The sequence below is a fragment of the Balaenoptera physalus genome (genome assembly GCF_965194825.1).
Source record: "Balaenoptera physalus genome assembly, chromosome: 16".
Classification (NCBI taxonomy): Eukaryota; Metazoa; Chordata; class Mammalia; order Artiodactyla; family Balaenopteridae; genus Balaenoptera; species Balaenoptera physalus.
In genome coordinates, this window is record NC_138898.1 from 52554460 (window position 1) to 52566273 (window position 11814).

The 11814-nt window shown below is 55.4% G+C and overlaps 1 protein-coding gene across 5 annotated transcripts in view; it reads left to right on the forward strand.

The window, feature by feature from the left end:
* CRAMP1 (cramped chromatin regulator homolog 1) overlaps positions 1 to 11475 on the forward strand; it is a 59930-nt gene extending 48455 nt beyond the window's left edge. For 2 of the 5 annotated variants that reach the window (XM_082431835.1, XM_082431836.1), the window contains 8 exons: positions 740 to 821; positions 1713 to 1817; positions 1935 to 2113; positions 2871 to 2933; positions 3439 to 3670; positions 4465 to 4629; positions 5580 to 5725; positions 7517 to 11475. In XM_082431835.1, the coding sequence (XP_082287961.1) occupies positions 740 to 821; positions 1713 to 1817; positions 1935 to 2113; positions 2871 to 2933; positions 3439 to 3670; positions 4465 to 4629; positions 5580 to 5725; positions 7517 to 7681 (1137 nt within the window). In that variant the 3' untranslated portion in view covers positions 7682 to 11475. Of the gene's footprint in view, positions 1 to 739; positions 822 to 1712; positions 2114 to 2870; positions 2934 to 3438; positions 3671 to 4464; positions 4630 to 5579; positions 5726 to 7516 lie in introns of all 5 variants that reach the window. The other 3 variants (XM_082431834.1, XM_082431833.1, XM_082431837.1) reach the window with 2 other exon arrangements.
* Positions 11476 to 11814: the final 339 nt, after the last annotated feature.

Here is an 11814-nt window from a genome sequence, read left to right on the forward strand (position 1 = left end):
GTGTACAGTCACCCTGCCGCCTTGCGACACGTGGCAGACCCTTGGGGAGCCCCAGTGGGGCGAGAGCCCAGCTGTGCGCCCAGAGCTGCAGTGCCTCTGGACACTTCCGGCCTGAGAGATACTTTCTGTCAGTGTTTCACCTCAACAGCTAACAGTGTCGGCAGTGAACTCCATTTCCTCTTAGGTGGTAGTCGTCACACCATGAAGGCGCCCTGAGCACACTGGGACCTGATGGTTCACACATGGGAGCCCTGGGCGTGTGACAGGGAGGAGTGGGCACCAGACCGTGGATGGGGTAGAGGGCCGCATGTCCTTGGCCCCCTGCGATACAGGCGGCAACTTGATTTTCTTCACCCAAACAAGGGGTATCTCGTAACAGTCCACATTGAGTGGTTATAAATATTTATAGGACTAGTTGCGTTCCAGCCAAATCCAGATGTTCTAGATAAAAGGTGGATTGTTCTGACATTCCCCCAGTTTTCCCTGGGAAGCTTCAATTCCCTGGGTTCTTTTCAGAGAGGACCCAGTGTTTAGGGGTCTGGGGTCTACAGAGCACAGCCATCCTCAGACTGTCTTGGAAGCCCTTGTGTCAGCAACTCTAGAACCAGAACCCCCATCTGGTTACACTCAGCTTCCTCTTCTCTAGAACATTCCTTTACAATCCAGCACTAGTTTCCTGGATGATTTTCGGTATTGGGGTCTTTCCATCACCTGAATATTGCCAATTTTCCCTCGACAGAGAACACTGCTTCCTAGACCGTCTGAAAACCAGTCCCACAATGTCTGTTCCTTCTCCATCCTGTCGAATTCTTCCATAACTGGTAAGTGCCGGGGCTTCTCAGGGAAGCTTTCGCTCCTTACGTGCGTGGCCCCGTCTTTGGGAATTACAGGCATTTGTTCCTATGGCTCTTTGAGTGACATTTCAAGCCTTCCTGGGTCCGCTCTATCAACATGGGCAGCGGTGCGGGCAGGTGTGGACCCCTGACTGGTGGTCCACAGGCAGCTTCCTCCCAAGGTGGGCTCAGACGTCCCTGGTTGGGGTGCTCTGCTTGGTTCAGTTTAAGAGAAGGGTCTGTGGTCCACCCCATCCATGACGTCTTCTTGTCAGGTGTTTTATGGGACAGACATGTCCTTAGGGTGTGCGACTCACGCTTTCACGGATCTGTAAGCTCAGTGGGGCCCTCGCTCTTTGCAGTAAATCTTATATAGTGAGACTCCTTCAGTGAAATACACATTCCATGACTTACCTTTTTATCGGTCTTGATTTTCATAAGACCCAGACAATTGCTCATTCTCACACCTGCTTTTCAATGGCAGAAAGCCTGCCAGGAAGGAGCCAGGTTGCAGAGGCAGCACGTTGATCCTAGTCTGGTGCTCTGACCCCCTCAGAGGAGCCTGTAGCTCAGCTCAGGTGTGACACACCCTTAAAGGGCTGTTCCCGTGGGCTGACAGTAGTGACCGCAGCCATTCAGCAGCCCCCAGGAAACGCAGTGGTGCCGCTGTCACGGGCGACAGTGCTTTCTCCCCGCCGGGGCCCTGTGTGACCATTGACTTCCCCAAGTTAGCAAGTGTTGGGACGTTTGGTGGTTTCCAGCTCGGCTTCCATGATCTGGACGGTGGCCATGAAGGGGAGCGCATGCAGCCCCCGCCGTGTGGCAAGAGGCCATCAGCTCGTGTGCCTGACGCGTCTGCTTCCACTCTCGTCCTCACAGGGAGAGGCTCCTTCCGGCCCATTCAGTCCTCCCTGACCAAAGCGGCTCTGTCCCGGCCGATTGTGCCCAAGGTTCTGCCACCCCAGGCCCCAGGCCACCTGGCCAGTAAGTCTCTGCGACTCTGCCCTGGCATGAAAATGAGGCCTGCACATGGGCTGTCCCCTCTGGGGCGGGTTTCAGGACGTCAGGAGACAAAGACTTGCACGTTGCTTCTGTTGCCAGGCGCTATCGACTTAGCAGCTAAAAGCGCCGGCATCATCCCTGGGAGCCCCCTCCCCGTCCTGGATGCCGACGGCTTGTCTGGCATCTCTCCGCTGTCTTCAGATGAGGTGACGGTGACTGTCTCGGGGCAGGACTCCACCGGCACCCACCAGAATGGAGACCCCATCCCCGCTGTAGGGGTGAGTGTGTTTAGAAGGGCTTCTCTGAGCTGCCACCAGCTTCTGGGATGGGATGGTCAATCTCCAGTCCTGGTTTGAAAGCCAAGGCCATGAGCTGAGGTCGTGCTGGACTCCAGCTCTGCCTCTGGAGGGGACGGGCCTGCTGAGCGAGAGGAGAGTCACTGAACAGGGAAGTCTCAGCCTGAGTGAGACCATGTGGCGCAGCGGGTGTGGTGGGCTTGCCATGTGACCCAGGGAATCCGCAACTAAGACGGGCATGGAGGTCTGCCCGCAGTGAAGGTAGCCAGCCTGAACAGGAGGTCTGCCCGCAGGGTAGGTAGCCGGCCTGAACAGCAATGTCACCAAGTTGGCTGTCAGTCCACCCCTGACTCCCTGCTACTCGGGTGCTGCCTCAGCGGGCCCTGCTCTGCAGCCCCGCTGGCACTGCAGCTCCTCCGGTTCCCCCACCTGTTTGAGGGCTGCCTGAGGTGGGCAGGGCAGGCAGCCACTTAGGACTGCAGAGCCCAGTCCTGCCTGAGGACCCTGAGGTCGACCTCTTGCTAGGACTGGAGTTGACAGTGAATTGACAAATGGTCTCAAGTTCAGGGGCAGGGGGGTGCACATTCTGAGAGCAGTGGGCTTTCCTGTGCTCCCAGGGAGAGCTCTCTAGCCTATACCCCCGTGCTCCTGCCTGTTAGGAGCCGTGGGGTGGAGCGGCTCTCCTCAGGAGCCAGGTGCCGGGCCAGCGCTCACTGGCATATTCCTGGTGTTCTCGTAGGGCACGAGCGACCCGTTCATCAGTGTCCCCTCGAGGCAGGAGACGGTGGCAGACGGTTTCCAGGTAGAGTGTGCTGTTGGCTGCTGAGCAAAGTAGCTGCCCCAGGACCTCGTCCAGCGCCAGGCCCCACCCTCGTGGTCCTGCTCGTGGGCCCGGGCTTCCTCCTCATGATGTCCAGCGGCCGTTCTTCTCCGCACCTTGCCTCCTTGGTGCACACGCGGCTCCCATCTCAGGCTTCCCTTCTCCCCTCTCGGGCTGGCTGATTGAGACACAGTTCTGGAAGGACTAAGTTTTCTGGGCCGGGGAGGAGGAGGTCGTCAGCTGGGGGTGGAAGCAGATCCAGGCCACCTCGGCCCGGCCTCCCAACTGGGCCATCCCTCGAGGGTTTCAGGAGAAGGAAGTTCCCTGAGTGTGTTTCTCGCTGGAAGGATGAGTGACCACTGGGGTCACTGCCTCTCTGTTGGTGTCCCCGTCACTCAGTCACTGCTCTACAGGACCAAGGTTGCTTTTTCTTTGCTTGGTATGGACTGTCTGCTCTGTCGTGTCTCAACAGTATCTGTCTCCACAGAACTCGCCCGTTCTCTCCTTATCCGAGCTGTCCAAGGCTCCTCTCCACAATGGGCTCTCCACACCGCTGCCCTCGTCGGAGGCCTCCAGCACCCGGCTCTCTCCGCCCAACGTCTCTGCTCTGCTGGACATCTCCCTGCCCGGCCCACCTGAGGACGTGCTCTCTCAGGGAGAGCCCGCCACGCAGATCAGCGACTCCATCATCGAGATCGCCATCAGCTCCGGCCAGTACAGTAAGGAGCAGGGTGCCTCTGCACAGCCCTCCTGGAGTCAGTTCTCCCAGGGGCCTTGACCTCCCACCTGAGTGTTTGCCAGCCTCCAAGCACCTTGCTGTCCAGCTGTCCTGGGAGTTGAGCCTCTGCACCTACAAGGCACTGCCTAGCCTTGGCAGGGGCAGCACAGGCGGACAAGGCCCGTACAGGACCTGAGCCTGTTCGTGGTCTGGCGGGGCTGCCCCTGGCCTTGGGAGATAGAGCGGGCCCACGAGGCATCTCCAGCCTGGGGATCAGGCGGGGCCGTCTCCTTGTCGGTTCTGAACCTGGGTTGGACGCCTGCGGGGTTGTGGGTTTTAGGAGGGGTTGGACTGGTACCTGTGGGCCTTGGCTCCCCCAGCCTGTGGGGACGGTGCTGTGGGGCAGCGGTATGGTGGGCGCCAGCTGGTAGAGTTCAGGCCGTGGATTCAGAGCTAATAGCTGGCAGCGTGTGGCCGTGGGCTGGTCACCGGCTCGTTAGAGCCTGTTCTCCTTAGCAGTGTGTTGGGAGCCGCGGACATCTTGCAGGGCTGTCGTCAGCAGCAGGAGAGGGTGTAGGTGACGCCCTCAGCACGGGGCCTGCCTCCATCCGCTGTGGCCAGTGTCATTCTCTGAAGATGGGCATGGGTCCCTGCTGTTTGGGGGCCCAGTGGGGTCCTGGGCCTCCCAGTTCAACAGCGCGTGCCACGCCACTCCGTGGCCTTCTTGGTGGCAGGTGGGGGAAGTGGGGCTGTTCACCCCACGTGCCGGCTCTGACCCCAGATTTTGGTTGACAGGTGAAGGAGTCCCTCTTTCTCCAGCAAAACTGAACGGCAGTGACAGTTCCAAGAGTCTCCCCTCCCCGTCCAGCAGCCCCCAGCCAGACTGGATCGCCTCCCCGACCCACGACCCCCAGTGGTGCCCCAGCGACCCCACGGACTCCTCACTCAGCAGCTTGTTTGGTGAGTCTCTGTGGAGGGCAGCCAGAACGAGCAGAGCCAGAGTCTGGACTCTCCACGCTCCTGGCAGAGAGCCCCTCCAGGGCTGTTCCTTGGTATTTAGGGTTTTTTTCTGCATCAGTTACATGTGGGAAAGTGCCCAGGCCCCAGTGTGCAGGTCACTAGGCTTTGGCAGATGTGTAAACCCCGTAACCATGGCCACGTCCATCCTGCAGTCAGTCCCTTGTGCTCCTCCTCCCAGGCTCACTGCCAAGGGCAGGGTGGAAGGAGCCGGTGTGTTGCACCCTCTTTGCTCCCCTCTTTCTGTTCTGTGGTGGCACGGCAAGGACAGATCGGAGCCTTCACAGGATGTGTTCATCCTCGTCGCCACTGGTGCCTGTGGGACGGGAAGGGGCTATTAGGGAAAGACGCACCAGCTTCGGTTTCCTGCACAGAGGAGCTTCTGAGGCACATCTGGGGTCCGTACACTTTGTATTTGTAGAGAGCAGCCAGGGTGTGCACCCTGGCACGGGGCATGCTGTTTGCTGACCAACTGGGTCAGCACCGTGTGGGGGCACCACACCTGACGGCCCCGAACAAGCCGGGGCTCTGGTCTGGGTGGTGTGGGGGAGCCAGCCCCCAGTACGCATTTCCTGCTCAGAAAGTCACAGAGAGCAGTGCAGGCTCTGCAAAGTCGAACAGAAATCATGAGAAATTGGAAACAACCTTACATTGAGGTAGGGGTGGTAACCAGACAGTGGAACACTGTGGGGCCCCTAGAAAAATGAGATAGACTTTCCCAGGCTGCAGGGGACTGTCCAAGGCTCACCATGGGAGGAAAGGCAGGTATGGCCTGATGCCTCCGTCTGGAGCACCGTGCCCACGCGAGCAGTGAGTTGCCCGCAGGGCCTGGCCTGGCCTCCCTGGACCAGTCCAGGCCTAGCCGGCTCAGGGCCTCTCCTTCCTCTCTGCAGCGAGCTTCATCTCCCCAGAGAAGAGCCGGAAGATGCTGCCAACCCCCGTCGGGACCAACAGCGGCACCTCCCTTCTGGGCCCCAGCCTGCTGGATGGCAACTCTCGCGACTCGTTTGTGTCCCGGTCCCTGGCTGATGTCGCCGAGGTAAGCGCATGACCTTTCCCCCAAGCCTGGGTGCCAGCCTCCATCCCAGAGCTGCCAGACCCTCCGGCAGACCCGTGTGGTTACTCAGAACTGCTCGCCAAGACTTACACGTCAGGAGCCGTCATGGACAGAGCCCAGCCTCTGACTGCTCCTGAGAGGGAATCTCTGCCAGTGCTGGGCCGGCATTTGTCCCGCTGGCGGCAGGTGACAGACGCTGAGTCACGGCTGAGCCCGGGGCTCTGAAGGCAGCTCTGGGTCTTGTGTGTCCTCCACCAGCTGTGTGACCTCGGGCAGGGACTCTGCGTCCCCCTGCTCAGTCTCCTGATCTGCGGAGGAGAAGAGGCGGTAGTGGTGGTGCCATCGTTGCTGCCACCTGACAGAGGGGACCCTTGAGCGGCACCTTGGTGTCGTTGCTCGTGGCTGACCTGCCGAATGGGGGGAGGGCTTCTGCAGAGGCTCCTCTGCGATCACGTGATGACCCGGGAGTCATGCTGTGGCAGTGTGTCTCCCCCATGTTCTGCCTGGAATGCAGCATCCCTCTTTTCTTTGTCCAGGCCGCCGCCTCACACAACCACCCAGGCCTCCATCCCACTAGGTTTGAGTGGTGTCTGTGGGCAAGTAGGGCTGAGGGAGTGAAGACAGGTACATTTAACTAAGACTCCAGGTGTGAAGTAACAGGTACTGTAGGAGTTTAGACAGAGGCTGTGCTGAGGGGAGAACCTAAGTCTAGAATGCCCCTGGCCGGCCCCCAGCTCATTGCTGAAGTCCTAGAGCAGCATCTCCTCAACACCGGCTCCCTGGGCTGTCGAGGCACTTGTGGGGGGCCCTTGAGCATTTCATAGTGGATACTCGGGGGGAACCTGGATCAAACAAAGCTCACACAGCTGCTTCCCAGGACGCCTCAGTGTCTCGGTGTCCGGACGTGAATCTCGAGATCCGAGGGAATTTTGAAAACAAATTTCAGTTTTTTTGAAATTTCTTGTAGTAAAAAGTTTAAAGTTCAGTTCATCCCATGCTCTACTCAGAATTTTCCAAAGGCTTCTCATTTGTATTTGTTCATTACATCAAGCAGTTAATGAATATTAATTGAGGGCCTACTAGATGCCAGGCACTGCTACAGGCCCAGAATGGACAAATTAAAGGCCCTATCCTCATGAGGCTGACAGTCCGGTCCAGTGCGGGAGGAGACAGTAAACTCCCTGGCTCTGCCCACAGGACAGTCCTGATGCATGAGGCCCCACTGTGCACACTCTGGTCTCCTGTACTCTCTGCCTTACTCACTGTCACATCCACCATCTTTCTTGTTTCTTGAACAGCCGGCTGTTCCCACCTTAGGGCCTTTGCACCTGCTGTTTCTTCTCACGGGAATGTGCTTCCCTCGTGCCTTTACATGACTTGCTCCCACAGTTCTGCTCACACCCCGCCTCAGAAAGCCCTCCTCTGACACGCAAGCCTGTGGCAAACTCCCTCCTCCGCTTCTGTCTCCTTCAGGCCACCCCACAGTCCCTAGTTCTGCTGCCTTCCCTCTGCCTCTCTGTCCACTGACCGTCCTTCCCGGGGACCCACCACTCTGACCCGACAGCTGGGCGGCCGGGCTCACAGTGCGTACTTCTCCACAGAGCGAGTGTTCGCAGTGACGGAGGTGATTCTGAGGTTGTCCCTGGAGTGCGGGGGCCACTGTGATGTGGCTGCCGGGGGGACTCTCACCCTCATTGTAGAGGGAGTTGCACTTAAGTCCGGCCGTGGTGGCCAGCTGCCTGCTCACTCGTCTCCCCGTGTCCTCTCCCATAGGTTGTGGATTCCCAGCTGGTGTGCATGATGAATGAAAACAGCATCGATTACATATCCCGGTTCAACGATCTGGCCCAAGAGCTGTCCATTGCTGAGCCTGGCCGCCGAGAGGTTCTGTTTGATGGCGGTGGAGGTGGCCCCCCGGTCGGTGACCTGTCCCAGTGACTGTGCCTCATGGCTGGGGCAGCCCGGAGGCTGTGGAGGACAGCTTACAGGGTTGGTGGTCCTCGAGCGTCATGGGGGTAGCCCTCTTTAGAAGAGAGAAAACATAAATCAAGCCCGGACTCCCAGGAGACAGTCTGAACAGAGGCACCTCTGCACCCAGAATGTGCAACATGCAGACAGCCATGTCCCAGCAGGCCGAGGCAGTGGTGGCCAGGCGATGAGGGAGCGTCCTCGGCAAGGCCAGTGTCAGACGTGGCCCTGGTGTCGGAGCCAACCCCTGCCAGGAGCATGTGTTAGGGTCTGCGCGGTACCCACGCTTCTGCCTCGGTTGTTGTGTCAGACGTTCCAGGGCATTTTCTTTCTGAGAGAAAGGAGTGGTGGGCCTGGCTGTCGTCGTTATGGCCTGGGAGCTGTGACCTCCCGCTCTCTGCAGGGAGGCTCCAGGGCACTGCTGCGTTCTTTGCGGCAAACCAACTCCCTGCTCCGGTTGTTCCCTCTGCAGTGCGAGGACGGGGAGGACAGCTGGGCATGACCTGAGACAGCGGACACTGCAGAGGACACTCCAATCACGGGGCAGTGGGAGGGTCCCGGGGCAGCACAACTGGTGCCATCTCCCCAGAAATCCTGACCATGGCCTAGTGCTTCCTCATCTGGAGCTTTTGTTCTAACTGACTCAACAGGAAGGGGGAAAAGAATCATGTCTTACGCGGGTTGTGTGGACTTTTAAAAAAATCCCGCTAAGCTGGTCAGAAAATGTTTTTCTCGTATTTTGAGAATTAGGAGACATTGGAGAGGAAGAACAGCGTTCCTGTTTAGTTGGTTTCTTCCCCGCGTCTATCTGCAAGTCTCTTCTCGGTGATCTGAGATGTTATTTCTCTCTTTAGGGTGATCCCCAAGTGCTCATTTGACTACAGATAAGACTTTCCTGATGATCTTGAACTTCTAACATATTCCTGCCTAGCATTTTGGACAGATGCCATTTGCAGGGAAAGTTCTCTCTTTGTTTCCTTGGCATCAGTGCAGAGTATGCCCCAATGCATATGTATAATCCCTTGCTTGTATTTCTGCCTCATGGTCTCCTGTTTCTCTTCCTCTTGTTCAGGGAATCCAGGCAAGGGTCAGACATCACGCGCAGTCACAGTGCGCTGAACCCACATCCCTCTGGTGTGCTCCTTGAGCCTCCTTGGATGACCAGCCGTCACCATCTTGGGTAGTGCAACATCCAGTCTTTCCCCAGAATGGAGTTAACACAGCTCCTCTGCCTTCTCAGCCTTGCGGGGCCAAGCACACAAACCACCATCCAGGCACACCCCGTGTGGCTGGGCACCAGTGCTGTGGTTTTGGGGCACCACCCCACCTGCTGCTTACCCCCGCCCGGCAGCCACAGTCAGTGTGGCTTCTTGAATCTGCCCCAGCCCACCAGTGTTAGTGTTCATCACCTTGCCTCTCTCCCAGCTCACTGTGGACCGGCAGCCTTTGAGGCCAGCTGGGCCCTCTCCTCTGGTTCCTCCTCCTGCCCGCCGCCCCCCCCCCACCCCCCGCAAAGAGATGAGCCAGTGTGCAAGGAGAGGGGAAGGTCCTTCGCAAGTACAAGCAGAGGGGCTGCTCTTGATCCTGCCGCCTCCCCAGAGTGGTCGGCTGCTCCAGGCTACAGGCTGGGTTGTCTCCTCCAAGCCGCAGAGGAAGCAGGACAGTGGCTTCCAGGCGGTAGCTTCCTTCCTTCCTCTCCAGCTTTCCTCAGAGCTCTTGCCTGTCATGTGGCCTCCCTCTTTCAGATCTGGATTTAGGCACAAACATCACTAAGAAAAGCCTGTGTGGGCAGCCCTCCTGGGCTCTTGAGAAAACAGTCCCAAAGCTCTGGAGGTCTGAAAGAAAGGGATGTGGTACCACTTTAAGAGAGATAGACAGCAGTATTTGAGTCCAGAGTCTTTTTAAACTAGCTTGTGTTTTGTGATCAATGTATCAGCTTCCTGAAATTAGCACCTTATTGAGCCAAACAAGATCAGTGGGTCTGTCTCTGGGCATCCAACCCGGTTAGATCCACAGTGGGTCAGGCCAAGGTTAGGCCACTGCCAGCTTTCTTGTATTCCCACTGTCTGGGACCAGAGATGCCAAGTAGCATTACCGCATCAATGCCGGGGGCAGTGCCCAATGGCAGTGTGCACTGCGCCAGGGACAGTAGTGATCCCGAGCTGCTTATCCATCAGGGGACACCCCACAGTAGTCTGGTTGGTAGGTTGGCACCTGTCACCTGGTGGACGTCCAGCAGGAGGAAAACTCTGGAGATCTGGGTAAGACTTTGTTGGCCCTTTATTCAGCAGCACCTCCCTCTTGGGTCTCCCACATAGACTCCATTTGGGAGTAGCTGACTGGCCAGTGTCATCCAGTGGGGAGGTGAGTTGCGGAGGAGGGTGGACTGACTCTTCTCACCTGTAATAAAGCTGACATGACTTCAGAGAACCCTGCTTCTCTAGCAACCAGACAGGTATAAGCATTTGCTTGCCATATTAAGGAAAAATGGTGTCGTCTGTAGCATTAAAATGATGGATGCCTTTTCTCCCAGCCTAAATGATTATACATGTACGAAAATAAGCAACTGTTATGTTAAAGGCTGGAATTTTTCAGAAGACCCAAGCAGAGACGCCTCCCACTTCTGCGTCTCCCTCTGCCCTTCCAGCGGAAGTTGTGATAGTGTCAGTATACACCTGTGGCTTCCTTTGTGCATTTGAGCATGTTGTGATTAAGACCAGGTCAGTTTCTCAGAAAAATCTTCCCCTAGTCACTCTAACGTTGTCAGGGATCTTTTTGCTGATTCATCTCTTCTAAAGATTGAGACTGAATATCTTCGGTCTCAAGGGAGTTGTTTTTGCCTTGATTCTTCATTGTGAATATCCAGTGATGAGCATTCCATTCTTCAGAAGGTGCAGAGGCAAGTTGAAGTTCGTGATTCCACATAAGGTTCGTGATGGCATTTGTCTCATCCCTCTGTGTCTTCTGGGCGTAGGGTACTTGCTCAGGGAGTGGGGATATTTGGAACCATTTCATTGGTTGATCCACTTGCTTTCCCACCTCAGTCCCATTCTCTAGTATTCTGTACCATAGCCTCATTACTGGTGGTGTCTTTTCAGTTTAATAGCATCTTTAAGTAGATCACACCATTGAATCCAAACGTGTACAAAGAACAGTCATATAATAAAAGACACTTGAAACAAGTGGAGGAGGAAAACAGCAGTTGCTTTTTCTTTTTCTTTTAACATTGAGATCTATCAGATGCATTTAGGAGGTAATATGGCACTTTGTCTTAAGAAAAAAAGAAACCCACAGCAAACCTTTCCTGACTTGTCAAAACTCTCCTAATCCTACAGTAACTTGTAAGTCGTGTTAGGTGAGGTAAGTCTTGGAAGCACTACAGTAGCCCATGCCCTTTGTTCTGTAACAGGATAACCGGCTCTAGAGCTTCTGGGCAGCAGAACTTATTGCTGTTTTTTATAATAATCGTTAAGCCATATCATCTAAGGTTTTCGGCTTGTTTGAGATGTGAATTTGTTTTATAGATTATAAATATACATATACAGTGTATGTATAAAGCAGAATGCCTGTCCTTCCTGATTATTTTTTGTACCATATTGTAAATTATATTATTTATTCTTTACCAATTTTGGGAATAAAAGGTGTTTGGTTATTTAATATAATAAACAAAAGCTGTTAAACTTCTTATGTTTAAATTTCCAGTTCAACTTGTAAATCTGTTTTTATTATTGTGCATAAATACATACTAATACTTGATCTAATAATTACTGTTTCTGCTTTTTTCTTTTTAAGTGTGCACTTTGCAAACAGCCCAAGTGGCTCTCATCTGGTGAGATCTCAGAGGAATCAATGGGCTGTCCACAGTGTAACTGAGCAACAAAACACTGCTGAATGTGTTTTGTTTTTTTGAGCTATAAATCAAGACAGCTGGCACACTTTATCCCTTGCTTCCCATTTCTGAGTTAGTGTTCTTGCCCCCACGACGTGCAGGACAGAGGAACTGCGATTCCGTTTCCTTTGGCCACGTATCCACGTGCCATTGACTGGCTGGCAAAAACCAAGCGTCTCCAGACAGGCTGGACCCAGCTCGGTGCTGCTTGGCG